Source organism: Pleurodeles waltl, chromosome 12 (assembly GCF_031143425.1).
Source record: "Pleurodeles waltl isolate 20211129_DDA chromosome 12, aPleWal1.hap1.20221129, whole genome shotgun sequence".
Lineage (NCBI taxonomy): Eukaryota > Metazoa > Chordata > Amphibia > Caudata > Salamandridae > Pleurodeles > Pleurodeles waltl.
In genome coordinates, this window is record NC_090451.1 from 497,617,368 (window position 1) to 497,645,005 (window position 27,638).

Sequence of the window (27,638 nt, forward strand, 5' to 3'; positions counted from 1 at the left end):
CCACCACCTCCCCGGGGCTACATATTTTATAACCATAAGGTGGGGTCCTGTGGACCCCCCTGTGCCCCAGGAACCGCCATCTCCCTGGGGCTATGTTTAGAAAGAATGCAGAGGGCTGCAGGGCCCCCTGCACCCCAGGGGCCACCACCTCCCGGGGGCTACATATTTTATAACCATTAGGTGGGGTCCTGTGGACCCCCCTGTGCCCCAAGGACCAACACCTCCCCAGGGCTAGATATTTAAAAAATGTAATAGGGGTGTCCAGCGAACCCCCTCCCTGGTGACCCCATTTCCCCTGGGCTATTTTTAGATAGAATGTGGGGGCGTGTGGCCCTCCCACGCCCCGGGGACCTCCTCCTTCCTGGGATAACATATTTTACAATCATATGGGAGCATCCTGCAGAACCCCTAGCGCCCCAGGATCACCACTTCCCTCCGGCAACATATATTAAAAACTAAACGGGGTCCTAAAGACCCCTGTGGGCCCCAGGGACTGCCACTCCAGGGCTACAAATGTTTGACAGAAAGGGTCCACGCGGACCCCGGGGCCAGCTACTCCACAGGGCAAAACATGGAAGGGGGCCACGTGGCCACCCTCTTGGAGCCAAACATGGCCCTGGGGACTGCCACAACCCAGGGCCGTCTCCTGCTACCTCCCAAGGTGCTCACCCTCGGGAGGTATCTGTTTGCATTTGCTTGGGGGGAGCTGTGACAGCTCCCTCCAAGCAAAAGCAAACACTCCACTTTCAGCAAGCAGGAGCTGTCAAAATGTTCCTGCTTGCTGAAATCAGAGATTTCATCTCTTTCCCTACCCGCAGACATACAGGCAGGGACAGAGAACAGTATTGCTCTTGCATGCAGAGAACTGCATTTCTCGCAGTTCCCTGCGTGCTGGAGCAATGCCGACTCCTGCAGGAGACTGGAGATGGCTGGTACCGGGGGGTGGGGGGGGGGTGGCCTTGAGGTTTCTACCGTAGTCTCCATAACCTTACATTTGGTGCCCTGGGCACCCAGTGACAGGTGGCCGGACCCCAGGGGATGGGATCCATGGGGCCAAACTAGGGCTAGGGAGGAAGGGGGTCATATGGCCCTCCTCCACTTTTAGAAAAAGTATTTTACCCCGGGGAAGTGGTGGTCCTCGGGGCTTGGGGGAGTCCTTCCTGTCCCCCTATAAATAATTTTAAGGTATCCCATGAAAGTGGTGGACCCCAGGGAGTCCCAAATATTGTTTTTGAATGTAGCTCCAAGGAGGTGGGGTTTGTGGGGCCCCCCATATGTTCTTTGATGTTATTTATATATATATGTATATATTCACTGGAAAAAACAAAGGTTACAGTGACGTTAGAGTAAGAAAATAGAATTAAAAAACCTAAGAAATTCACTAAAAAAACAAAGGCTACATGGACGTTATAGTTAGGTTCAGATTTTACACTCACAAAACCATAGACATTCACCCGTTATACTTAGAGTTATTTAAGTAAATATAACTCGTGCCCTTAGGTAACTATAACTTGAGCCCTCGCCCTGCACAGTGTTCTCATCAATGATTTTACTCCAAATGTTACAATATTATCAATGATGCCAAAGAAGATGCCACGAGTGATGTATTATCTGGGGTAATTAGCAGTGCATGTTCAGAGCACGAGTTCTAGTTACCTTATGGCACGAGTTATAGCTCCCTAATTTCCTTATTTGCTGCAGTATCCTCAGTAGAAAATGCTTTCAGTTTTCCTCTTCGATTCCATGAAGATGGCATTCAGATGTGCCATACGTTTGTCATAAATGTTAGCAATGTAGTTGCTCATTAGAACACTGTAAGCTGCTGATCATCAGGGAGTTAACTGGCAGTCTGCTACTCATGTTGAAAGTGCATGTTTCAGTCCTCATGTCAGAGCATCTTAATGAAATAGAAGAGAATGATATTTGAGATCTCACTTAAAACATGCTCATTTTTCTTTAAACAGCACTAACCTTAGTTTCTATAACAAAATGAACCCTCTCATTTTGTTTCTTTCTAAATGAAATGTTTTATGTTTCACTAGTTTTAGCAGTTTAATTCTATCAAGATAGCTTCAGGTGTGCCACACTTTTGTCATAAGTAAGACTGCTAGTGCTCTAGTTGTTCTTTAGAACACTCTGAGAGGCTGCAGTAGAACTCAAGCCACTCACCTGACCAGCTGCTCCTGTTGAAGGTACATGTTTTACTGAGAATGTCCGACTTCATTCTCATATTGCTGAGAAAGATAGTGTGAATTTATTGAAAATATGCTCTCATTTTAGCTTCTGGAGCACCTTACATAACCTCTATGGGGAAATCATGAGAAAACTGTCTTCTCTCAAACATGATTCATAAACTCCCAGCAGGGTAAAATCACCTTAGAACACACCACAATTCCTAAAATTAGTATGGTACCATCAACAAATGATTTATATTGTACATTTATACATTCTCCTTTTTTTGACCCACAAAACCTGCCATTCATTACAATGCATTTCAATGGGGTGCTACACATATATTGCTCCCAAGATGGCTACCATCACTTTCTGGTTTCAGTGCTGACACCCAATCAGATCTCACCATGGGAAATGTGCTTAGGGCCTGCCCAGATATACAAATTTGATTTTCCTTTAATATAGCAAAAACTACTGTATGGATTTACACCAAATAAGTGAAAGCGTGATCTGTGGACCAAAAGCTACCTTTCTGCCAAATTTGGTGAAATTCACCCCAGTGGTGCACAGCTTTGTCAAAACACAAGGAAGTCAAAACAATGCCCTTTCAGGATTAGAGAGCCACATTATGCAAAAAACAGTAACCAGCGAGTCTTGGGTAGTTCCCATGTTTTAGGTGGAGAGCAGCTCCTTTGTATGGAACACTCCATAACACCACCAATGCCCTAAACATGCTCACCTCAAATGTCTGTGTCTCTAGCAGAGTTTTTAAGCACAGTGCCACTACTCTGTAGAACAAAAGTGACAAACCTTTTGCATTTTGGCATCGTAGTCTTTAAATATAAGATTAGCAAGTGCCATCTGCACGGGCTGAAAAATGTCAAAACCTTTTTGTTTTTTTTTGGGCACAGATATTCAGCTTTGAATTGGTAAAATACCACCCAAGCACACCTGAAATGAATAAAAGCAGTCCTAATCACGTGTTTGTTCTTATTTGAGCTCATCAATGGAGCTAAGCTTTGTTTAAACACAAGGCTGCACCCAGTGTAAGTCACAACAATGCCTTTTCAGGCTTAGAGTGCTTCATAAATTATGCAAAAAAGGAAAGAGGGAACCTTGGGTAGTTCCCAGGTTTTAGGTGGAGAGCAGCTCCTTTGTATGGAACACACTACAACACCACCAACATCCTAAATCTGCTCACCTCTAATGATACATAATTATACATATAATTATATATAGATGTCTCGCTTCGTAAAAGTAGTGACTCCCAATCTAATGGTTGCATTGTAATGACTGGTGTTGCAATAACTTAGGTTTGTTCATACTAATGAACAAACAATGCAAAGTATGCATCATTTTAACTCCATACAGATGGCATATTTAGATAATTTGCCCAGCTTTGCCAGTGGAAGAGGTTTCATGGGAAAATACTTACACAAAACAAAATTAAAAAGTTTTTAGCACAAGACTTTTCCCACAAAAAAACTTCTTTTCCCGACCATTCATTAGTCATTTTTTACTGGGTTTTTCTTTTACAAGAATTAACCTTTAGTGTGTTTCACCCAATTTCTCCTTTTTAGCACTTGGCAATGTTTGTGAAGTTCTAAACGTTAGACCAGTTTTGTAATAAAAAGTCTGGATGTAGGAGAAATGTCAGAACAATTATTTCTGTGTTCATGTAAACGTCTCTCGATGCCTTGATAATCTGCACAATTCAGCGCAGCATTCTGTGCTATCCAAGGCCTTTGCTAACTCCGATCCCATCTGCGCAAATTCTATCCTGTGTAAGTACCACAAGTAAAATAAAAACCACAAATATTCCATGAACCTTAGAAGCAACAATCATTGGTAAAGCTTTGCTGGTTTTAGCAATCCTGATGCAATGCGTTTTTCCCCAGTGATATGGAACAAAAGTAAAAAGATGAAAAATACATGCCAGTGCTTAAATGTGGTTGCCATATGCCTGCAATTCAAGTCTTGGATTGAAAAAAAATAATAATAACTGTCACCTATAATTTTATAAGAACTGCACAGGTGCTACCTAGCAGTTGGTTGCACTTACAACAGGTAAACAAACCCCTTTTTTAGTTTAATGTACATCACGAGAAAATTGATTCTTCCTAGACCGGGGTTCTGCAAAGTCGGTCCTGGAGAGCCGGGTCCATGCCAGATTTTTAGCATATCCACATTTAGAGAAATATAGAATTGTGAAACATCTTGTTACTAAATGTGGATATGCTAAAAATCTGGCATGGACCCGGCTCTCCAGAACCGACTTTGCAGAAGCCTGTCTAGACCAAAGAAATCGTTCTATTTATTTTGAATTAGTGCAACCTGAAGACATAGTTTACACACACCTTGAAGACTTGAAAATAAAAGAAAGCATAAAGAATATAAAGGAAAGAACGTTGGCAAAGTAAAGATTTTCCCCTGGCACTAACATGCACTTCTTTTTTTAGCAAATGTGTTCATGCGATCAGGTAAAATGCCTTCGCTTGCAGAACAAGAGCGCTAGTGGCTGAAGTGTGCCTGCCCATGCTGCATGTTGTGGTGGCAGGAACAGTGAATGACAGTTGGTGAAACCAATGGCTGAAGAAGGCTGAACCAAAGCCTTTCTATGTATATATATATATATATATATATATATGTATGTATTTTTTAATGTATGACATTTTATTACATGAGACCGACGATATTGCTAATCTGTCTCCAGGGCAGTCGGCAGACTTAAAAATAATTTGACATCACTGATGAAACGGTTCGACACGTTAGCAAAAAAAAAAAAAACTACTGCATTCATCATGCAGAGACTTTAATGACTCTTCTTTACTCTACACTGTGCTAATTACAATAAACACCTGGGAATTAGGGACCAGGCCAAGAACTCAAGCCAGCAAGGTTATGAAACAGGTATAATTTGCCTTCCTCCTAGGGAAGGGAAATTAATTCAAATCCTTTAGGAGATGGAGGAAATGGTCATCTCTTTCTTAGAAATATTCTAGTCTCACTTTCAAATCCGTACAGTGTTCATTGCGAGGTTCACCTGAGCAAGAGGCAGCGAGAGAGCTAAAACATGGCATGTGTGAAAATGAATGCATACTGTGTACTCTTCATGAAATTTACAGCACGCCTATTCACATACGCGGTCTTTTTCGGCAGTTAAGAAGACAATTCACATAAGAACAAAGATGCATATTTCACTAAGTCGACCGTCACTGGATGTCCATTAAATCAACATGAAAAGCCTGAATCTGCCATTAATCTTGTCTGCGACGTTCTGGGTACCACATGAAAGTAATGAATCACAGGGTCCTGATTATCAAAAAGGCTCCATCTTCATGCACGTCCCTCGAGAAGCCATTGGTGCCATTTACGTATTGAGAATAGTTTGTACGTCTGCGTCACGGTCTGCTCTCGCGATATCAGCATCATGATGATTACTCCTGTAACTCCTGAGAGAAGTATCATGTGTCTGAGCTCCCGTGACGCTCCGGCCAACGCAGGTGTTCTAATAAAAATATTAATGAATATTCATGTATTCTGAGTAATGGATTTGCGTAGAAAATGTATTAATAGAGACAAAAATAATGCACGCATTTGGAAATATGTCCACGTGAGTGGCCGCCAATGGTCACGAAGTGTACTTATTAATGGCTTATTAATATGAAATATGGAGCTTATGTTTGATGAATGTAGTATTATGTCATATTGAGGGTTATGTATTATATATTAGCTTTATTAATTGTAGGCCTTAACTTAGCGGAGGTCTTGGGCTAGTTGCACAGCCTCATGTCAAGCTTTATTTCTTAGGCGTTAATAAAATGTCTACTTAGAGAATTAAAATTGTAATGTTGCACTATACTGTCCAAATGTGCTCCTAGCTAAAAGTCTTTCTCATGAGAACCGCTTGCTAGAAGATGCTGTTCTTGTAAAATGTAACAGTATAAGTGTAGTGTGTGTAGGACTGACTTTCTCAGGAGGAGAACAATAGAGGCACTGACTGGAGTATAAGCTGCAACAATATTGTTAACTGACGAGCCGGATGATGAGAACGGGACAAAAGAAGCCAATCATCGACATGTGAACCATGTACTAGTAGAATGAAAATGTCACTTACCCAGTGTACATCTGTTCGTGGCATCAGTCGCAGTAGATTCGCATGTTTTGCAATAGCTCGCCATCTGGTGTTGGGCCGGAGTGTTACAAGTTGTTTTTCTTCGAAGAAGTCTTTCGAGTCACGGGACCGAGTGACTCCTCCTTTTGTCTCCATTGCGCATGGGCGTCGACTCCATCTTCGATTGTTTTTCCCCGCAGAGGGTGAGGTAGGAGTTGAATTGTAGTAATAGTGCCCATGCAATGGAGTGACTAAGTATGCACCTATTTAAGGTTGAGATGATACATATATAAATAATTGAAGGTAACTTCCAAACTGCTACAGGCTCCCGGGGAGGCGGGTGGGCACATGCGAATCTACTGCGACTGATGCCACGAACAGATGTACACTGGGTAAGTGACATTTTCAGTTCGATGGCATCTGTCGCTGTAGATACGCATGTTTTGCATAGACTAGTAAGCAGTTATCTCCCCAAAAGCGGTGGATCAGCCTGTAGGAGTGGAAGTAGTCTGAAATAATGTTCTTAATACGGCTTGACCTACTGTGGCTTGTTGTGCGGATAACACGTCTACACAGTAGTGCTTGGTGAATGTGTGAGGCGTAGACCATGTGGCTGCCTTACATATTTCTTGCATTGGGATGTTTCCTAGAAAGGCCATGGTAGCACCCTTCTTTCTGGTTGAGTGTGCCCTTGGTGTAATGGGCAGCTGTCGTTTAGCTTTAAGGTAGCAGATTTGGATGCATTTAACTATCCATCTGGCTATACCTTGTTTTGATATTGGGTTTCCTGCATGAGGTTTTTGAAATGCAATAAATAGTTGTTTAGTCTTTCTGATGTTTTTTGTTCTGTCAATGTAATACATCAATGCTCTTTTAACATCTAATGTATGTAGTGCCCTTTCAGCTACGGTATCTGGCTGTGGAAAGAACACTGGAAGTTCCACTGTTTGATTTAGATGGAACGGTGAAATAACCTTTGGCAAAAATTTAGGATTGGTCCTTAGGACGACCTTTTTCTTGTGTAGTTGTATAAAAGGTTCCTGTATTGTAAACGCCTGAATCTCGCTTACTCTTCTTAGGGAAGTAATGGCGATGAGAAATGCCACCTTCCAGGTTAGGAACTGTATGTCGCAGGAGTGCATGGGTTCAAAAGGTGGACCCATAAGTCTAGTTAGGACAACATTTAGGTTCCATGAAGGAACAGGTGGTGTTCTTGGTGGTATAATTCTCCTAAGGCCCTCCATGAATGCTTTAATGACTGGTATCTTATATAGGGAAGTTGAATAGGTAGTCTGCAGGTATGCAGATATTGCTGCAAGGTGTATTTTAATGGAAGAGAAAGCCAGGTTAGATTTTTGTAAGTGAAGCAAGTAACCCACTACATGTTCTGGAGTTGTGTGTAATGGTTGTATTTGATTAATATGGCAGTAGCAAACAAACCTCTTCCATTTACTTGCATAGCAGTGCCTGGTGGATGGCCTTCTGGCTTGTTTTATGACTTCCATACATTCTTGGGTAAGTTGTAAGTGCCCAAATTCTAGGATTTCAGGAGCCAGATTGCTAGATTCAGCGATGCTGGATCTGGGTGTCTGATCTTTTGGTTGTGCTGTGTCAACAGATCTGGCCTGTTGGGCAATTTGATGCAGGGTACTACTGATAGGTCTAGCAGCGTTGTGTACCAGGGTTGCCTTGCCCAAGTTGGTGCTATCAATATGAGTTTGAGTTTGTTTTGACTGCGTTTGTTTACTAGGTAAGGAAGGAGAGGGAGAGGAGGAAAAGCGTAAGCAAATATCCCTGACCAGTTCATCCATAGGGCATTGCCTTGGGACTGTTTGTGTGGGTATCTGGATGCGAAGTTTTGGCATTTTGCGTTCTCCCTTGTCGCAAACAAGTCTATCTGAGGTGTTCCCCAGAGTTTGAAATAAGTGTTCAGAATTTGGGGGTGAATTTCCCATTCGTGGACCTGTTGGTGATCTCGAGAGAGATTGTCTGCGAGTTGATTTTGGATCCCTGGTATAAATTGTGCTATTAGGCGAATTTGGTTGTGAATTGCCCAACGCCAAATCTTTTGTGCTAGCAGGCTTAACTGCGTGGAGTGCGTCCCCCCTTGCTTGTTTAGATAATACATTGTTGTCATGTTGTCTGTTTTGACGAGGATGTATTTGTGAACTATTATTGGTTGGAAAGCTTTTAGTGCTTGAAAAACTGCTAGAAGTTCTAGGTGATTTATATGCAGTTTTGTTTGATGTATGTTCCATTGTCCTTGTATGCTGTGTTGATCGAGGTGTGCTCCCCACCCTGTCATGGAAGCATCTGTTGTTATTACGTATTGTGGCACTGGGTCTTGGAAAGGCCGCCCTTTGTTTAAATTTATGTTTTTCCACCACAGAAGCGAGAGGTAAGTTTGGCGGTCTATTAACACCAGATCTAGAAGGTGACCCTGTGCTTGCGACCATTGTGATGCTAGGCACTGTTGTAAGGGCCTCATGTGCAGTCTTGCGTTTGGGACAATGGCTATGCATGAAGACATCATGCCTAGGAGTTGTAGTACCATCTTTGCGTGTATCCTTTGTGTTGGATACATGCGTTGTATGATGGTGTTGAAATTTCGAATTCTTTGTGGACTTGGAGTGGCTACTCCTTTTGATGTGTCTTTTATGGCTCCCAGGTATTGTTGTACCTTGCGCGGCAGAATTTTGGATTTTGTGAAATTGACGGTGAACCCTAGTTTGAAGAGGGTTTGTATGATATGATTTGTGTGATTTGAGCACTGTATTAACGAATGGGCCTTGATTAGCCAGTCGTCTAGATATGGGAACACATGTATTTGCTGCCTTCTTATGTGTGCAGCGACTACCGCTAGACATTTGGTAAAGACTCTTGGTGCGGTTGTTAATCCGAAAGGCAGTACCTTGAATTGGTAATGTATTCCCTTGAATACAAACCTTAGGTATTTCCTGTGCGATGGGTGTATTGGTATATGGAAATAAGCATCCTTGAGGTCTAAAGTTGCCATGTAGTCGTGTAGTTTTAGCAATGGCAATACTTCTTGTAGTGTGACCATGTGAAAGTGGTCTGATTTGATGAAAGTGTTCACTACTCTGAGGTCTAGGATTGGTCTCAGCGTTTTGTCCTTCTTTGGTATCAGAAAGTACAGTGAGTAAACTCCTGTGTTTATTTGTGTGTTTGGCACTAATTCGATTGCATTCTTTTGCAATAGTGCCTGCACTTCTATTTCCAGGAGATTGGAATGGTGTGTTGTCAAATTTTGTGCTTTTGGTGGTATGTTTGGAGGGAATTGTAGAAATTCTATGCAATAACCATGTTGGATAATTGCTAGAACCCAAGTGTCTGTAGTGATTTCCTCCCATGCTTTGTAATAATGACTTATTCTTCCCCCCACTGGTGTTGTGTGGAGGGGGTGAGTGACATGTGAGTCACTGTTTAGTAGTAGGGGTTTTGGGGCTCTGAAATCTTCCTCTATTTCTAGGGAATTGCCCTCCTCTATATTGTCCCCTAAAACCTCCTCTATACTGTCCCTGGTAACTGGACGGTGTTGCTTGTGAGGTGCTGGCTTGTGTGCTCTGACCCCAAAACCCCCCTCGAAAGGGTGTTTTACGGAATGTGTTGTAATTCCCTCTGCTCTGCGGGGAGTAGAGTGCGCCCATGGCTTTGGCAGTGTCCGTATCTTTTTTGAGTTTCTCAATCGCTGTGTCCACTTCTGGACCGAACAGTTCTTTTTCATTAAAAGGCATATTGAGAACTGCTTGTTGAATCTCTGGTTTAAATCCAGACGTTCGGAGCCATGCATGCCTTCTGATAGTTACAGATGTATTAATTGTCCGTGCAGCTGTATCTGCAGCGTCCATGGAGGAGCGGATCTGGTTGTTGGAAATGGTCTGTCCCTCCTCAACCACTTGTTTTGCCCTATTTTGTAAGTCCTTGGGCAGATGTTCAATGAGATGTTGCATCTCGTCCCAGTGGGCTCTGTCATAGCGTGCAAGTAGTGCCTGGGAGTTCGCGATGCGCCACTGGTTTGCAGCTTGTGCTGCGACTCTTTTACCAGCTGCATCGAACTTGCGGCTTTCTTTATCTGGGGGTAGTGCATCTCCAGATGTGTGAGAGTTGGCCCTTTTCCTAGCTGCTCCTACAACGACAGAGTCTGGTGGCAGCTGTGTAGTGATGAAAACCGGGTCTGTAGGAGGCGCCTTATACTTTTTTTCCACCCTTGGTGTGATTGCCCTACTTTTGACCGGCTCCTTAAAGATTTCTTTCGCGTGCCGGAGCATACCAGGGAGCATAGGCAGGCTTTGGTATGAGCTGTGGGTGGAGGAGAGTGTGTTGAATAAAAAATCATCCTCGACCTGTTCTGAGTGGAGGCTTACGTTGTGAAATTGTGCTGCTCTAGCCACCACTTGAGAATACGCGGTGCTGTCTTCTGGTGGAGATGGCTTCGTAGGGTATGCCTCCGGACTGTTATCTGACACTGGGGCGTCGTATAGGTCCCATGCGTCTTGATCTTGGTCGTCCTGGCTTATGGTGGTGTGAGCTGGGGAGTGTGATGGAGTTCGTGCTGGTGAGACGTTAATCACGGGCGGAGGAGAGGGTGGTGGGGTAACTCTTTTCACCACTTTTGGTTGTGGTGTCTGTTCAGTTTGGAACTCCAACCTTCTCTTTCTTCTAATGGGGGGAAGGGTGCTTATTTTTCCTGTCCCCTGCTGTATGAAGATACGCTTTTGCGTATGGTCCACATCAGTTGATTGTAGCTCTTCCTCAAACCTATGCTTTTGCATTTGGGAGGTTAGCGAGTGCTCTTCTGTATAAGAGCCTGAAGCTGGGTCGCTTGCAGTTTGTTTCGGCACCGAAACCCTGTCTGTGTGTTTTTTCAGCTCCGAGGTGACTTTTTTCTTTTTCGGGGCCGAAACCTCTCGGCGTCGATCTTCTTCGGTGCCGCTGTCTCGGCGTCGAGCCGTGTCCACACCGGCATCTCGGTGTCGAGGCTTGTCTCCAGCACTTTCTCGGTCCCGAGAAGGCTGCGTGCCGGTGTCTCGACCGGAGTCGGACGATCTCGGCACTGTTTGGGCCTTTTTCGGTGCCGACGGTCGGTCACCGAATTTATGGGTGGAGCCATGGCCTGATGGCAGTGGCGTCCCCTGGGCCTTGTAAATTTTCCTCTGTGTGGTTTTCGACGTCTTACTCACGGTTTGTGTATCGTCGAATCCTTCGGAGTCCGATTCTTGGATCGAGAAGGTACCTTCCTCTTCCTGCTCCTCGAACTCTCGGTGGGCTGTCGGCGCGGACGCCATCTGAAGTCTTCTGGCTCGACGGTCTCGGAGTGTCTTTCGGGACCGGAACGCACGACAGGCCTCACAGGTGTCTTCACTGTGCTCAGGTGACAGGCACAGGTTACAGACCAAGTGTTGGTCTGTATAGGGGTATTTATTGTGGCATTTGGGGCAGAAACGGAACGGGGTCTGTTCCATCGGCGTTCTTCAGCACGCGGTCGGGCCGACCAGGCCCCGACGGGGGATCGAAAAACTACCCCGAAGGGCACCGGAGCTCTTCGATCTTCGATGCGGTGTTGAATCTAAGTACGCCGATCCCGAACGCAACAATACCGACGAAAATCTTCCGAAATTAGCTAATTTTCCGTTCCGAAACTCGGAGCGACAGGAACACGTCCGAACCCGATGGCGGAAAAAAAACAATCGAAGATGGAGTCGACGCCCATGCGCAATGGAGACAAAAGGAGGAGTCACTCGGACCCGTGACTCGAAAGACTTCTTCGAAGAAAAACAACTTGTAACACTCCGGCCCAACACCAGATGGCGAGCTATTGCAAAACATGCGTATCTACAGCGACAGATGCCATTGAACATATAGATTTGAAGTTTTCGTTTTATTGGATAAAGTGTGAACATGTGATTCCCTTGACCAATAGGATGTTGGGAAGTAGTTTTAGGAAATCTAACTTAGCCGGACTGTACGAAGAAGAATCTGTCATTGCGACTTGTCATTCGCCATTTTCCCCTTTCTTCTTGAGGGTTTACCTCTATTCTTTAAATTGCTTAAAGACTTTGCGTTTTCTGAACTTTGATGCTGAACCTTGATGACTTGCTGACCAAACTGATGTCCTGATGACGAAGACTATCTTAGCTGCCCGATCCAACTGAGGAGAGGTATACTGTTATCCATGCGTTTTATATTTGCTTTTTCTTTCTAGGTACCAACCACACTATTTTGATAGAGCCATAGTTAGATGTTTTCCAAATTTGTGTTGACTAAATTGTTTTGCATGAAGACCAACATGCTAATGCTAATATGGTGTTAGATAAGGATCCTCACAAATGAAAATTCGCTATAGGGAGCAATAGTCAATGTCTTTCCTTTGCTGAATATAAACGTATGTGATATCGTTTGCGCAACTGTTCTCGTCATTAATTTGCACCGTAACCTTAGAGTGTGCAATTGTTCAAGCTTTGATTAGATTACGTTTCTTTCACCGCTTTGGGCAGCCAGTGTTGTTTCTGTATGTTTATCATTTGATTTCGAGATTATCTTATGTGACATTAGCATTGTTAATATAGGGAAATAAATATTCTAACTTTTACTAAAAGGTGCGGTTATTCATGGTGTGTGATAATTACTGACTTCAATTATATATGTTATTGATTATCATTGGTTATTTATGTTATTGCTTGGTTATTGATTATTGATCTGCATGTACTGGAGCTATGGTGGGAACATCTTAAATGCGAGTCAAAAGGTTAATTGACCTATTCGCATCTCCTTGTAAGTTCACTTATTAAGATCTGACGCACTAACACTCCTCCCCCATAAATCATGTGAAAGTGTGTTTAGTATGGGGAGGCCTGGTGATCAGGCATTTCCACAGGAAGTTGAGAGAGGTTTCCCTCTCCTGCCTCCAGACCAGCTAGGGGCCCTGCCCCATCCGAGTATATCCGACCTGTTCAGGAAAAGCTGAACGGCTTAGCGCTAATTAGCACGATAAAGATATGGATGCTGTGTCTCTTTGTGCAGAAAAAACACCCTTTACAGCACCACACGCATATTTTAAACAAGCATACAATTTATGCAAGAGAAAAGCAGCCAAGACTGCAGGGAGAGAAGGCAGAGACCGCAGGGACGGCCCTAGCCATGGTGACCCCAGGTAGATAATCTTTGTTGGCACTCCCCCCTCCAACGCCCACCCGGCATCCTCCTTTTCCATGAATTCCTGCTAATAATAAAAAATAATTTTAATAGTAAGATAGATATGGTGACTAATGCACTTGCTGAACAGATATGTGTTCTTTCTAGGTAGTCAAATTTTTTACTAATAAAGTAGCTTAAAGGGTTAATGTGCCTGCTGCTACCCTCAACGTGTAACATGCAGGTCACATATTATTTTTTTTTGTAGACAGCTTGGTAGGTGTGGTAAGCTTTAAATCGTGACTTTGTGGTTCTACATACCAAGAACTTTTGACATATAGGCCCTCATTAGGCGTTGCCCGCCAAACTCATTTGCACAGAAGACCGCCACACCGGTCTTCCGCCCGCTGGCCCTATTTCGTGTTCCCCACTGGGCCGGCAGGTGGAAACAGCGTTTCTACACGCCGGCCTAGGAGGGAACAAGGCCTTAACGTAGATGCTGGCTCATAATTGAGCCGACGGCAATGTGGCGGTGCGTCGAGTGCGACACCACTCGTCGTGCTTTTCACTGCCGTAAGTCGACTGGAGGCCTCAACTGAAGCACTAGTATGCGCTGGCTAAAAGAAAGGATGCATTAGGAGCAAAAAAAGCCAAAGTGGCATCCTAAGTGCTAGTTTATTGCTTTGTCTTTTAGAAAAAAAGCCACAATTTGAAATTCAACTTTCCTGTTAAAATTAAAATTTCGAATGTTTTATATTTTTTTGTTTGTTTGATGTATATTTGTTTTTATAGTTTTATGTATTTTTTGAGGTTCATATTGTAGCTATTACTTAGGCCTGGGTCCCCCGATAGTGATCCAGTGAGGGGACACAGAAATCAAGAGCCAAACATGAGTTTGCATGCTTGATCAGCCAGGAGCAGCCACAGGGTACAGGGATATGGAGAGTCTTGGGCATGCTAAAGTTAACACCCCGAGAGTTGCACTGATAATGAGTTATGGTGGTGTTAATGAAGTATTTGTGGATGACCACTGAACATTATACATTGCCCAAACGAGTAGACCAATAAACCAGATTAAACAATTTCTAGACATGGCGGATCTGCTTTGGATAGGAAAGTTATTGCAGGGAACAACAGAATGTCCCTCTTGCAATAACAGAAGTAAATGAGTGATTTGTTACTTAAGAGGGGCAAGACCCCTGCACACGCGGGTAGTGGGGGTGTAAATAAAATAAAATAAAAACAAAAACACTTACTTCCTCCGGCGCGCGCCACTCCTCTGTCCCTCATCACTCCAGGCTGAAGGCACAAGCTCCCAGCGTGCCCTGCGACCATTCCTGAGGCTGCTCAAAGCAGCTTTAGGATTGGCTAGGAGCGCCCAGACAGGGTGCTCCCAGGCAGAGTGGGAGCCTGTGCAGGCTCTCTCTAGCCCAGCAACTGCATTGCAGGTCTGGAGAGAGCCTACTGCGCATGTGTGTTTGGCTAGCCCGAGACAGCCGGCCAAACATACATGCGCAGTGACGGGAAGTGCTGAGCACTCCCCCTCAATACTCATCACTCCGTGACCCCGCCCCTTTAAAAGAAAAGGATAATAAACAAAGTTTATTATCCTTTTCTTTTAAAGGATTTGCAGCTGCCACTTCTGGTGGGCGGGAGGGGCGACGCTCCCCCGCCCTAATGGAGGAGCCGCCCCTGAGGCGGAGGGCTCTTGTAGTTCACACTGAGCCAACACTTTGATAGCAATATCTCAGGCACAGTGCTGGCCATAGGCTGCTCTCACTGAGGCCAATCTTGATTTTGCCATGCCAGGGTGTTGTTTTGCTAAGGCAGTCACATCCAATAGCCTGAGAAAGGTATTTGCAGTTCTTCAGTTGAATCTAGCTAAAAAAATAAAAACAAAAACACTTACCTCCTCTGCCGCGCGCCACCCCTCTGTCCCTCGTCACTCCAGGCTGCAGGCACAAGCTCCCAGCCTGCCCTACGACCAATCCTGAGGCTGCTCAAACCAGCTTCAGGATTGGCTAGGAGCGCCCAGCCAGGGCGCTCCCAGGCAGAGTGGGAGCATGTGCAGGCTCTCTCTAGCCCGGCAACTGTGTTGCAGGTCTGGAGAGAGCCTACTGCGCATGTGTATTTGGCTAGCCAGAGGCAGCCGGCCAAACATACATGCGCAGTGACGCGAAGTGCTGAGCAATCACCCTCAATGCTCATCACTCCGTGACCCCGCCCCTTTAAAAGAAAAGGATAATAAACAAAGTTTATTATCCTTTTCTTTTAAAGGATTTGCAGCTGCCACTTCTGGTGGGCGGGAGGGGCGATGCTCCCCCGCCCTAATGGAGGAGCCGCCCCTGAGGCGGACGGCTCTTGTAGTTCACACTGAGCCAACACTTTGATAATCTTTGATAGCAATATCTTAGGCACAGTGCTGGCCATGGGCTGCTCTCACTGAGGCCAAGCTTGATTTTGCCATGCCAGGGTGTTGTTTTGCTAGGGCAGTCACATCCAATAGCCTGAGAAAGGTATTTGCAGTTTTTCAGTTGAATCTAGCTAAAGTAGCAGAGTCTGATGCAGAGAGGGCATTCGAAGCAATGGAATACCCATATTTGTTTGTAGTTCTGGAAAGAACAGCAGTGAGGCATATTTACACGTTTTAATCTATTTTTGTCGTCGTAGCCAATATCATGGCTATGAACGAACACAGTAACATTGGAAATGTGTGCTAAACTGTAGGACTAGATAAGACTATTTTCTGTCACTGCTTCTGTTTGTGGTTGCAATGAATCCTCCACCATGCACACTGAGGAAAGAACATTTTCATAAGGACATCAGGTTCTAAGGGCAAAATACATGTTTGAATACACAATAAATATACTAGTATATGTTAAAAATCCAGAGGTTATCCTGGCAATAGGTAATGATGGAGTTCAGCCAGAAATCAGGCATGAGAATACACTAGCATGAGAATACACTAGAAGAGGTCTGATGTGATGTAGCTGACTAAGAGTAGGACGAAGAAGACATGGTTTCTTTGGGAACGTTTTAAAGATGTCAACTGTTAAAGAACACATACATTGTTGTCCAAAGGAATACATTTCACATGAAGGCATTAACCACAGAAAAACACAAATAAAAAGTCTTCAATGTGAAATTTGAATTTGCACTTCTCACGGTTTAGAGCTGAGAATGGTGCCTGGAATCAATATGTGAAGGCACAGTGCTCAGGTGATATACATGTGCAACCCAGCGAAAGAGGGCAGGCACATGGGAGAAAACATTGTGTGGCTGCCGTATTTTTGTCAGGGGTCACTGAGGGGTATCTACTGTCCACTTTCCTTCTAAATACCATATTGAGGGGTATTATGAACGCAGTCCAAAATTGGGAAGGTTTGACGTTTCAACACCAAATAAGTGATTTCAAGGTGTCATCAGATTACAGTATTAGCAACCTGAAGTACTTTAGGAGGCTATTGAAGGACATATGGAAAGATAATATATCATCCTCATTCTATATCTCTTGAATTGATGATGATCTCTTAAATGTCTGTACATTCATGAGCACTTCCATCAATGGCAAAGATTTCATTTCAAAAATGGAAATTTAGATCATTTACAGAATGGTTGCTTGCCAGTGAGCAATTAATTAGCTTTCTACAAAAGCCTCTTTTAGCAGACATATTGTGCTGATTAACATGGTCTTCATTATAAAATATGGCAGTTTTAAATAGTGCTACCCTGTCAACATTGGATGCCCAGCTGAGAAAATTCATGGGCGTTTGTTGAATGTCTGTGTATTTATGTATGGGTCTTTGTGTGGCATGTAGATATTTCTAAAATATTTTGGTGGCTGTTGGACTTTTTTGCTTATGCAGGGGCATCCCCAATCTTTTTGCCTCCTGTCTCCTATTTTTTTCTGACCTGTTGCTGTTGGCTTTTGAACTCTGAGCACTTTACCACTGCTAACCAGTGCTAAAGTGCATATGCTCTCTGGGTAACATTGTATGCAATTGGTTTATCCATGATTGGCATATTTGCTTTACTACTAAGTCCCTAGTAAAGTGCAGTAGAGGTGCCAGGGCCTGTAAATCACATGCTACTAGTGAGCCTGCAGCACTGGTTGTGCCACCCACATAGGTAGTTCTGCAATCATGTCTCAGACCTGCCATTGCAGTGTCTGTGTGTGCACTTTTAACTGTAAATTCGACTCTGCAAGTGTACCCACTTGCCAGGCCTAAACCTTCCCTTTTTTTAGATGTAAGGCACCCCTAAGGTAGGCCCTAGGTAGCCCCAAGGGCAGGGTGCAGTGTATGGTTAAGATGGGACATACAGTAATGTGTTTTATATGTCCTGACAGTGAAATATTGCTAATTTCGTTTTTCACTGTTGCAAGGCCGTTCCCCCTCATAGGTTAACATGGGGGCTACCTTTAAATCTGATTAAAGTGTAGATTCCCTTTGGGAGCAGATGGACATGTGGAGTTTGGGGTCTCTGAGCTCACAATTTAAAAATACATATTTTAGTAAAGTTTACTTTAAGATTGCGTGTTTGAAAATGCCTCTTTTAGAAAGTGTGCATTTTCTTGCTTATACCATTTCTGTGACTCTGCCTGTTTGTGGATTCCCTGTCTGGGTCAGTTTGACAGTTGGGCTGGTTGCACCTCACACTAGACAGTGACACAAAGGGAGGTAGGGTGTAGTCTGCATTTCCTGATGAGCCAAGCCGTCTGTGCTAATAGGGAGGGGAGGAGTGGTCACTTATACCTGAAAGGGCTGTGACTGTCCTCACACAATGCAGTCTCCAACCCCCTGGTGAGTGTCTGGGGCCTGGCCTGGGAAAGGCAGGATTTCACATTCAAAAGAGACATTACTTTAAAGTAGGCCTACTTCAAAGGAGAAATTGGGTATAAGAAGGGCACCCAAAACCACAGACTTTAGATCACTTCTGGACATCAAGAGGGACCTCTGCCTGGAGAAGAGCTGAGGAGAAGTACTGCCCTGCCTGTGACTGTGCTTTGTGGAGCTATTCTGCAGTTGCTGCTTCTGCCAGAGTAAGAGGGCAAAGACTGGACTTTGTGTGCCTTCCATCTTGTGAAGAAATCTCCAAGGGCTTGATTTAGAGCTTGCCTCCTGATGTTTGAAGTCTCAGGGACAGCAAAGACTTCTCTCTGCCAGTACCTGGAGTCTCTGGAGAGACACCTGCTCTGACAAGTGGTGCCCTATCCAGTCCCTGGGCCCTTGAAAAGAAAGCTGGTGGAAATTCAAGGAAATCGACTCCTGACAACTTCGGACCGACGCCGCTGCTGAATCCGGTTACGCCGCCTGCAACCGACTCCGGGATCCACGCTGGAACACGACGACCTTCGCAGGCCTGACATCGCTGCAGCCCTGCCGAAGTCCGTGACTCTGTGGAAGTCGCCGCACCACGTCGTGACCGACGCCGCTCGAAGTGCGTGGATCCGTCACGATCCCCGACTTCGCGCATCGGCTTGTTTTCACTCTTCACCAAAGGTACTGTACTTGGGGGTCTATGCGACTCCGTGTCCAGCGCCGCTGGTGTCGGATTGTTGGGAACGACTCCGTCACAATGCCTTATTAACACCTCATCGAAGCATTTTGTGTTTCTAAGCGCTATTTTTGAGTTTAATCTTTAAAAATTCATTACTTGACTTGTGTATGTCGGATTATTGTTGTTTTGGTCTTGTTTTGTTTAGATAAATATTTCCTAGTTTTCTAAACTGGTGTTGTGTCATTTTGTAGTGTTTTCATTAAGTTACTGAGTGTGCTGGTACAAATAATTTACACCTAGAACTCTGAAGTTAAGCCTACTGCTCTGCCAAGCTACCAAGGGGTAAGCAGGGGTTAGCTGAGGGTGATTCTCTTTTACCCTTACTAGAATGAGGGTCCTTGCTAGAACAGGGGGTAACCTAACTGTTAAACAAAGACCCCATTTCTAACAGTGGCCATCCGTGGCATTTATCTATGATTATAACAATGACATAACACATGCAGAAAACACCCATGTATACAATAACACCTGAACCTATAGAAAACTAAAATAACTTAATTGCACATCATATGACTGGGTTGTGGCTGCGTGAAAGGAGAAAAGAATGAGGATGCAAAATTATCATAGCTAGATTCTATCACTTTAGGTAGTTTCCCAGTGTGGGGTCCATTACAGGTTGGATGATTTTCTGTCCTGTATTCCCGCTTACCTCTGAAATTGCTGGCACGTCTAGCGGTAGAGGAATAAAAAACTCCAGATTATTGGATTGTGGTGTAAGATCCAGGAATCTGTGCTTCTGTATATGTTTTTACTCAGTAGTTTGCCTGGAGTCTTTGACTGATGAAATACTATGATCTATGGTGTTCCTGCAGATCTCATCATTCAGATGGGACCCCCCTGGAGTTATGCAAATACTCTGAATGAGGACCTGATGCTATTCAATGTATTACTCTCTTGAATACAAATTGTGATGTTTAAATTAAAGATTATCTATATACACAGTCACTTTAAAAGAGTTCTGATTTATTCAACAGCCACAAATATGTTTTTATTAATGGCCAATGCTATCAATGTTCCTAATTGTACTTACTGTTAGATCAGCAAGACTCAAGGAAAAAATATAATATACCTTCCTTAGTGGAGTGGGGGTTTGGGGGAGGGCAAATTGTGCAGTCTGCATATATATATATTTTCTGTTTATCATTTATGGTATTTTATTGGTAGACCACCAAATACATTTTATCAATTGAATGCGCAACCACTAATCTTTACTTGTTTGTTACATCGATTTTGTACTGAAACATTTCACTGCATTAGCTTTACTGTACAATGTTGTAATACATTTTACATGAATAAAGAATTTCAAGCCTACAACATATCTCACCTCACAATAGTCTCATAGAAATTAGAGCCATATGTTTTATAAATACAAGCAAGGTAACCTACCTGAACAAAAAGGGTTGGTAGGATTGAAATTTATGGCAAATTCATGGGATACCTAGAAAAAGAAAGAGTGAAATCAGATTTTGGTCAAACATCATCTTTGCAAAGAGACAAAGGCCAACAATACTAAAGAAATTCACACATTAAATACATCAAATTGTCGTTTATGGATTCCAGTGTTATTAACATATTTATCTTAAAAAACAAATATGAATCTCATCAAAAACACCATCGACAAATGTTTGCATGACACAATATCAAGTTTGTAACCATTTCATTGTAAGATAAGTATATATTTACTCCACCCATATTTACATTGGGAGGTATGTGTATTAAGAATAGCAATTACGTACATACTTTACAATGTTGTGGTTGATTGATGTAGTGGATACAATATTTTTGCCATGTGATATATTGCATGCAATATAGTGACCTATCACTCTCTAAAGCCATGCAAAGGCTAATGGCTAGAACTGTCAACCATTTTTCAATTTGAAGGAGAATGCTCCAGTCAGTGGTTATTGTGGCATATTGTGTTATTTCTTCTCGTTTGTGGAGCAGGTTGCAAGGTTAACCACTGTAAGAATGTGGGTTGAGGGTTGACTAGGGTATGAGCCGTGGTCAATGAGCAACCATAATCCTTGTCAGGATGAGGCACAAGCAAACCCTAAATTAACCTGTGGTCAACCCTCTGGCAGCTTGGCACAGAACAGTGAGGCTCAACTTAGAGGCAATGTGTAAAGTATTTGTGCAATACTTCAAACAGTAGTAGAAGGAGAGCACCACACAAAAGGATCCCACACCATGTTAGAGGAATAGAGTAAAATGTAGTAAATAAAACAAGATAAAAATGACGAGAATCCAATCAATAGAACCGGAGTTATGAATTTGTAAAGATTTTAGTGAAAATAGCACCAAAGAGCACAAAGTGCCAACCATGGATATTTGGTTGCACCAGACTGGGACAAAGCCACAAGTTGAGGCATACCCCAATGGAGTGGGGGCTGTCTACAGGGACTCAGTCGGGCCCGCTAAGCAAAGTAACTTTAATCCTGGTTAGTGGGAAGTTCCGAGGTTCCACGCCGAAGATGTGGCTTGCAGCCAAAGAGATGTGTCGGTTCTGAGATGAGGTAAGATTGCGATGTGAAGGCCTATATCATTTTTAAGGATCCCGTTGATTGGGCTTGCAGTGTTAAGTCAAGCGTCAAAGATGCCGCATGCAGTCGGGGCAATGTGTCACTTCGGAAGAGCTCTGAAGCTGCGATGCAGATTTCGGCGGCATTGTCAAGGCTTCCATCGATGAGGGATGCAAGGGCATGCACTGAGGATGTGTTGCACAGCAGCAGTACCAATAGACTGGGGCAGTGATGCAGGGCTTTGCAATGGGTGCAATCCAAACAGCAGCAGAGAGATGCATCGATTATGCTTAGGTTTGCGCCACGCTGCAGAGGAGATGCGTCAGTTCCACTTGATCCACAGAGTCTAGCAGAGCACGTTAAGCCCAATTCTAAGGGTCCAGGACTGGGGTGGCACCACTTGGCAGGGCAGACTCACAGATGGCAGAGTCCAGGTGCATATGCAAGGTTTTTTAAAGACTGCTGTGTCCCCAAGGCTTCAGATCAGGAGGCAAGCTAACTAGCTCTTGGAGTCACTCTTGGTTCTCGGATCAAGAGATGCAGGTCAAGTTCTTCTCACCCAGGCAGGAGGGCAGCAGGTCAGAATAGCAGGACAGCCGTTCCTTCAGCACAGCAGTCCAACAGAGTGGTAGTCCTCTCAAAAGCACAACAGTCCTTCTTCCTGGCAATGTGTCCACAGGACCAGAAGTGTACTGAAGTGGTGGTGTCTGAGGTCCAGTATATATACCCAGTTGCACATTTGAAGTGGGGAGAAACTCAGAGAGGCATGCCTTTGAAGTGCATAGGTGCCCTGCCTTCCTGGCCCTGGTTCCAGACTAACTACAGGGTGTATGCAGCTCTTTCTGTGGAGACAGGAAACAGGCTATTCAAGTTTAAGTGGGGCTGGCTCCAGCTCGTCCCTACCATCCTGCCAGTGATGGACAATCAAGTCATACCTAAGCTCCCCATTGTGTGTGGCTTTCTAGGAGAAATGCCCAAAGCCCAATTGTTACCCAGACCCACTCATGTCACCCAGAGACAGGCTACAGACACCAAATGGCTAAGACAAGAAAATGCCAACTTTCTAAAATTGGCATTTTCAGAATTGTAATTTAAAATTCAACTTCATCAAAATTTAGGATTTTAAATTGTGATTCCAGGGACACCAAACATGAATGATTTAACAGTTCCAATTTGGAAATTACACTTATAAAATGTAAAAGGTAATTCCAATGTTATCCCATAGTAGAGATAGGCTTTGCAGTAGTGAAAAACAAATTCAAGAGTTTTTCACTACCAGGGCATGTAAAACTTAAATGTGCAGATCCAACTTTTTGAAATACACTGCACCCTGCCCTTAGCGGCGGCATAGGGCCTACCTTAGGAGTGACTTATAAGTATTAAAAAAAGAAAGTTTGGGCCTTGCAAAAGGTTTCTTTTGCCAGGTCCAAATGGCCGTTTACAACTGCACACACAAAGGCAGAAATGACAGGCCTGGAATAGATTTAAAAGTACTACTTAAGTGGAGGGCACAATCAGTGCTGCAAGCCCACTAGTAGCATTTAATTTACAGGCCCTAGGCACAGACAATGTCCCTTTACCAGGGACTTACAACTAAATGAAATATGCCAGATGGGGATAAGCCAATCTTATGTTTTAAGGAGAGAGCACTCACAATTTAGCACCGGTTAGCAGTGGAAAAGTGTACAGAGTCATAAGACCAGCAAAAATGAAGTCAGCAAAAGCAGGAGGTCTGAAGACAAAATTTTAGGGGACTACCACACCAAAGATGTCAGGTTAACAACCACTATAGACTGAGTTCAGGAGAGTGTTTAATTAGTGCACCAATGGCATTGGTTGCAGTTTAAATGTTCTTCACAAAAAACACTTGCCTGCTTATTATTTTCTCCATATTGGTGGATGGTGGAGAAAGGTGTGCAAGGAAAGTGCAATTTTCGCAGTTTTCTTAAATGCTTTCAGAATTCATCTAAAGACCTGGTCATAAAGACATGTCCATCCCTACTCAGTAATGATTACTTTCTGTATACAAACAGAGCTAGACGATGTATGGAGATAAAGGCGAAGTTGGCCAAGAATTTGAAAAGTGACTAAGTGAGCCACTTAAGTGATGTCCAGCCAGAGTATATGTATTAAAAGGAGCTGTGATACGAATGTACTCTAAGGCAGATAAGGAGAGTCATAAAGGGGTTCCAAGGGTGGTAAGTAGTGACTTATTAATAAGGATGGCAGCCCCTTAAACCTTGTCCCATGTTATACTTCATCGTTACAGGGATGCAAGTCCAAATATCCATTTCCCAAAGTTTTTTTTCTTTTTCCGTCAGCATGTGTTACTCCTAGATATTTAAGTGGAACTGATGCTGAAGTACTCATAATTTAAAAAGTTGTATGAATCACATTGTTTGTACCATTGTATAATGTTATTAGGTATCTGAACCCTGTTCAGCAAAAACTTTGTTGAAAATCATAAAATGTATATACGAGTAGCCACAATATGGCTGAAATGGAGGAAGTGCGCCTACATTAAATCAGCCCAGAAAGTGCTCCACAGTCTCTTGATGGATGTAAGGAGGACATTCAGAGCTCTTCACAGGGAGGAGGGCTACTAAAGAGAGGAGTGCCTGCGGACAAGTCTCCATTAGATCCCTTTAAGGTCACTCTGGTCTCCAGTCATCTGATCACTAACCGAATACTGAAACAGGGGTAATGCAGAATTCTGACTTTCCGAGTATCATATGTAGAAAGCCTCAAACGCAAGAATAAGTACAGGACTGAGCTCTATTCAGTTCAGTAAGATCCTGAAAGGTTAACTATTCTAGGGTGCCTACAACCGTCTAGAAGAATTGAAAATAAGATTGCGGCAGGAGCATACTGGACAATGGCCGTACACTTGCTCGATTGGATTTATTACCTCTCATAACGCACAGACCCTTGGACACCTGCACATACACAGCACTCCGAAGTAAGCAGAAGATGTGTAATGCTTTAGGAAACCTCTTCTTACAGTTTTGTGCTGAGAAAAAGATGTCACTACAATTTGTAACTGAAAATTTGCATTAACTACTTTGCTTGAAAGCTAAACGCAGAAATGCAGACAGTCATTAAATAAAATCCATTTACCTTAATGGGCAATTTATAGAGTTTTTTATGTTAATGTCATTCTTTTTTTGCAACATGTTCCATTATAAAAGCTTATGAATGTGTCCAGACGGTGATATAGTTTCAAAACCGAAAAACAGCGACCACAACGTTTTAACATAAAAGTAATCTTCCTCTTCCCCAGTTAGGAACTTAACTGTTCAGGGGAGAGATGGGCAGAACAAGTGATATTATTTCGGAAGAAATAAACAATCACTGGCAAACCCAATAGGTCTGGCTTTTATTTCCATGAAAGTGCTTCTTCATTGAGCGGTGTTTTTACCTGCGTGTTTAAGTGGGTGAAAGCGAAAATGAGTGAAATTGTAGATGAATGGATGGGCGAGTGATTGGGTGCGTGGATGACTGAGTGCATGGACGGATGAATGGGTGACGGAATATATGGATAGATGCCTGCCTGAAGAAACAGGTGGATGGATGAATGGGTAGTGCGATGGTTGAGTGCATGGGTGCCACAGTTATCTTGGGGGCAGCACGCTGTTCTCCACTCATGCCATTGCAGCACAATCACCCATGCGCCACCTATTCATCCCTTTATGCGTCACTCACACCCATTCTAAAATCACTCCCACGCCCATATTTTTTACGCCAGATGTGCTGCCTCCGTGGACTAATGCACTGACTCCTGGAATTTAGACCCGACTACATCATGCTGAGGTCGATAAAATAAGCACAAATGTATATGGTACCAACTCAAATCGGCTATTCACCGGCCACCAATTACCAATCAGGCGTTGCCAGTGTGTGTTTTTGTTTACGGCAAGAGCTAAGTCTGCATGTGGCCTACATAGGACCTACGAATTAGCAAAAATAAACAATTAAAAAGCTCAAGGAACTAAAAGGAACCTCTCCAGTGTGACACTCATCTGTGCCTACTCACAGGTGTATGCTCGGCATGAATATAAACAAACCACTCCAGTAAAACACCACTAATCTGCTTATGCGCTTTGGTGCCTTTCGATTGTGAACCAAACGGGATCTTTATAGCAGAGACACTAAGCAGTGCATGTTAGCTGACAATGTATTTCTTCTGCTACTTCCTTTTGCTATGCCAACGACCAAAATTAACACACTAAAAGAGCATATGTGATAGAAACAGCTCATTACCACATGCTCAGAGAAGACACACTAATCATTAACCTGTGCTTAAAAATGCAAATTAGGCACCGCTGACCAGGCCAAAATAGCAGCAATCTGCACCAGCAGAGCATTTGTAGGACACATGTCTTTCCAAATGCTCACAGGAGAAGCACTAATTGCGAGCACATACTCGGAGAAAACGTGAAGCATTAGATCTGAGCACCCTTGAGTATTCGCAGATAATTTCAACTGGTCTTTTGGGCAAACTGATTTCATGAGGCACCCATTTGTGATAAATATGTGTCCTGGTCATACTTCTTCACTCATGGTACAAATCAGTGGCAAAAAATGCACAGGGTGGACGCATGCAACTTAAGACTTCAATCACTACATGTTTTCTTATACTGTATTTCTATAACCATTTCCCTTTACTGTGCCCTTGTAAATACAGAAACAAGTTACTGGTAGATCATATGCAGTATAAATAACTCATTGTCACCTGCTCAGGGAAGAAATAGAGAAAACATGTTACCTTTGATGATGTTCTTTCTGGCGGATACTCTAACAGCAAATTCTTTATGCTTTGACTTTTCTAAGGCACCAGACTGGTTCCAGAAGATTTTTCAGCATCGCCCCAACACACCAGTACATGGCATTGTGAGACTCGACGTGACTCCACTGCACCCTGAAGGTGACTGGAGCCACACTTAGGCACTACCAAAGCGAGCTGACACCAGCTTCTTTCTTGACATTGTCTGTGCCCTCGAACAAAGAGCCGGAATATTAATTGTTCATTACAGTGTGCAGATTTCTAATTTTGGACCTTTTAATGAAAAAAGGTTGTTCCAGAGAAGAAGAAGGTGGGAGGACAATGAGGAACCTGTGATTGGATACGAGTATCTGCCAGAAAGAGCATTACCACAGGTAACGTTTTCTTCTGGTGGATACTTCTAACCAATGATTCATCATCCGTGGAACAGATAACAAATTAGTACCTCTCCCAGGTGGTGGGTCTGTGAAATGGACTGACTTTCAGGGCAGTAGTGCTTAGGCAATATTGCAGTGATGCCCACGATGCAGCATGACAAATATCCAGGAGAGGCACTCCACATGCTAATGCAGTGGTTGTAGCCTTGGCCCTGGTTGAATGAGTCCTCAACTGTTCTGGAGTCTGCTTTTTGACATCACATAAGAGATCTTAAAACAGAGGACAGTCCATCTGGCAACGTTAATTTCTGCACTGTTTTGCTCTTCTTTGCCCCAGAGTAACCCCCAAAGAGCTGAACATCCAGCAGATAGTCTTTGGTGATATCAATGTAAAAGCTGAGTGCTTTTTTGGGACCCAAACAATGGAGTTGCTGGCGCAAATATGCTAATTAGAAAATTATTAATTAATGTTTATGTGTTTGACTAATGAAAAACTTGTAGAGAAATTAATCATAGAAAAATAATGTGCACGTTTGAAAATGTGCCCACAGGGCGTGTCAGCCACTTATACAAAATGATACTGATACAACTGAGATTGTGTGAAATAATAAAAATGTATAAGAATAATGTAGTAATATGTCATATCGAAATGTATAACCTATGATTTATATTGATTTGTAGAGTGAACTTAGCCGAGGATAAGGCCTAGCCTTTTTCCAGTCCTCTCAAGAAGGGCTGAAATACTAACGCGCTGTAGAGAAGCAAATGCATGGTCTGACCCTGAACTACCCGATGTAAAGGTTGCTTAGCTAGAATTTTCTGCAATGTACCGACGGACAGCAGATGAAGAAGACAATTTGATACAATTATGTGTGGAGCAGGCTAAATGTACTTTCCCAGGACTTGAACAATGGAAGCACTGACTAAAGAGGAACATGCACCAATTTTGATACCTGAAGAGC

The 27,638-nt window shown here is 43.4% G+C and overlaps 1 protein-coding gene across 3 annotated transcripts in view; it reads right to left on the reverse strand.

Moving 5' to 3' along the window:
* The window catches only part of CPNE2 (copine 2), a 703,062-nt gene that overhangs the window by 77,874 nt on the left and 597,550 nt on the right, over positions 1 to 27,638 (reverse strand). For all 3 annotated transcript variants that reach the window (XM_069217223.1, XM_069217224.1, XM_069217225.1), the window contains exon 13: positions 20,384 to 20,435. In XM_069217223.1, the coding sequence (XP_069073324.1) occupies positions 20,384 to 20,435 (52 nt within the window). The remainder of the gene's footprint in view (positions 1 to 20,383; positions 20,436 to 27,638) is intronic.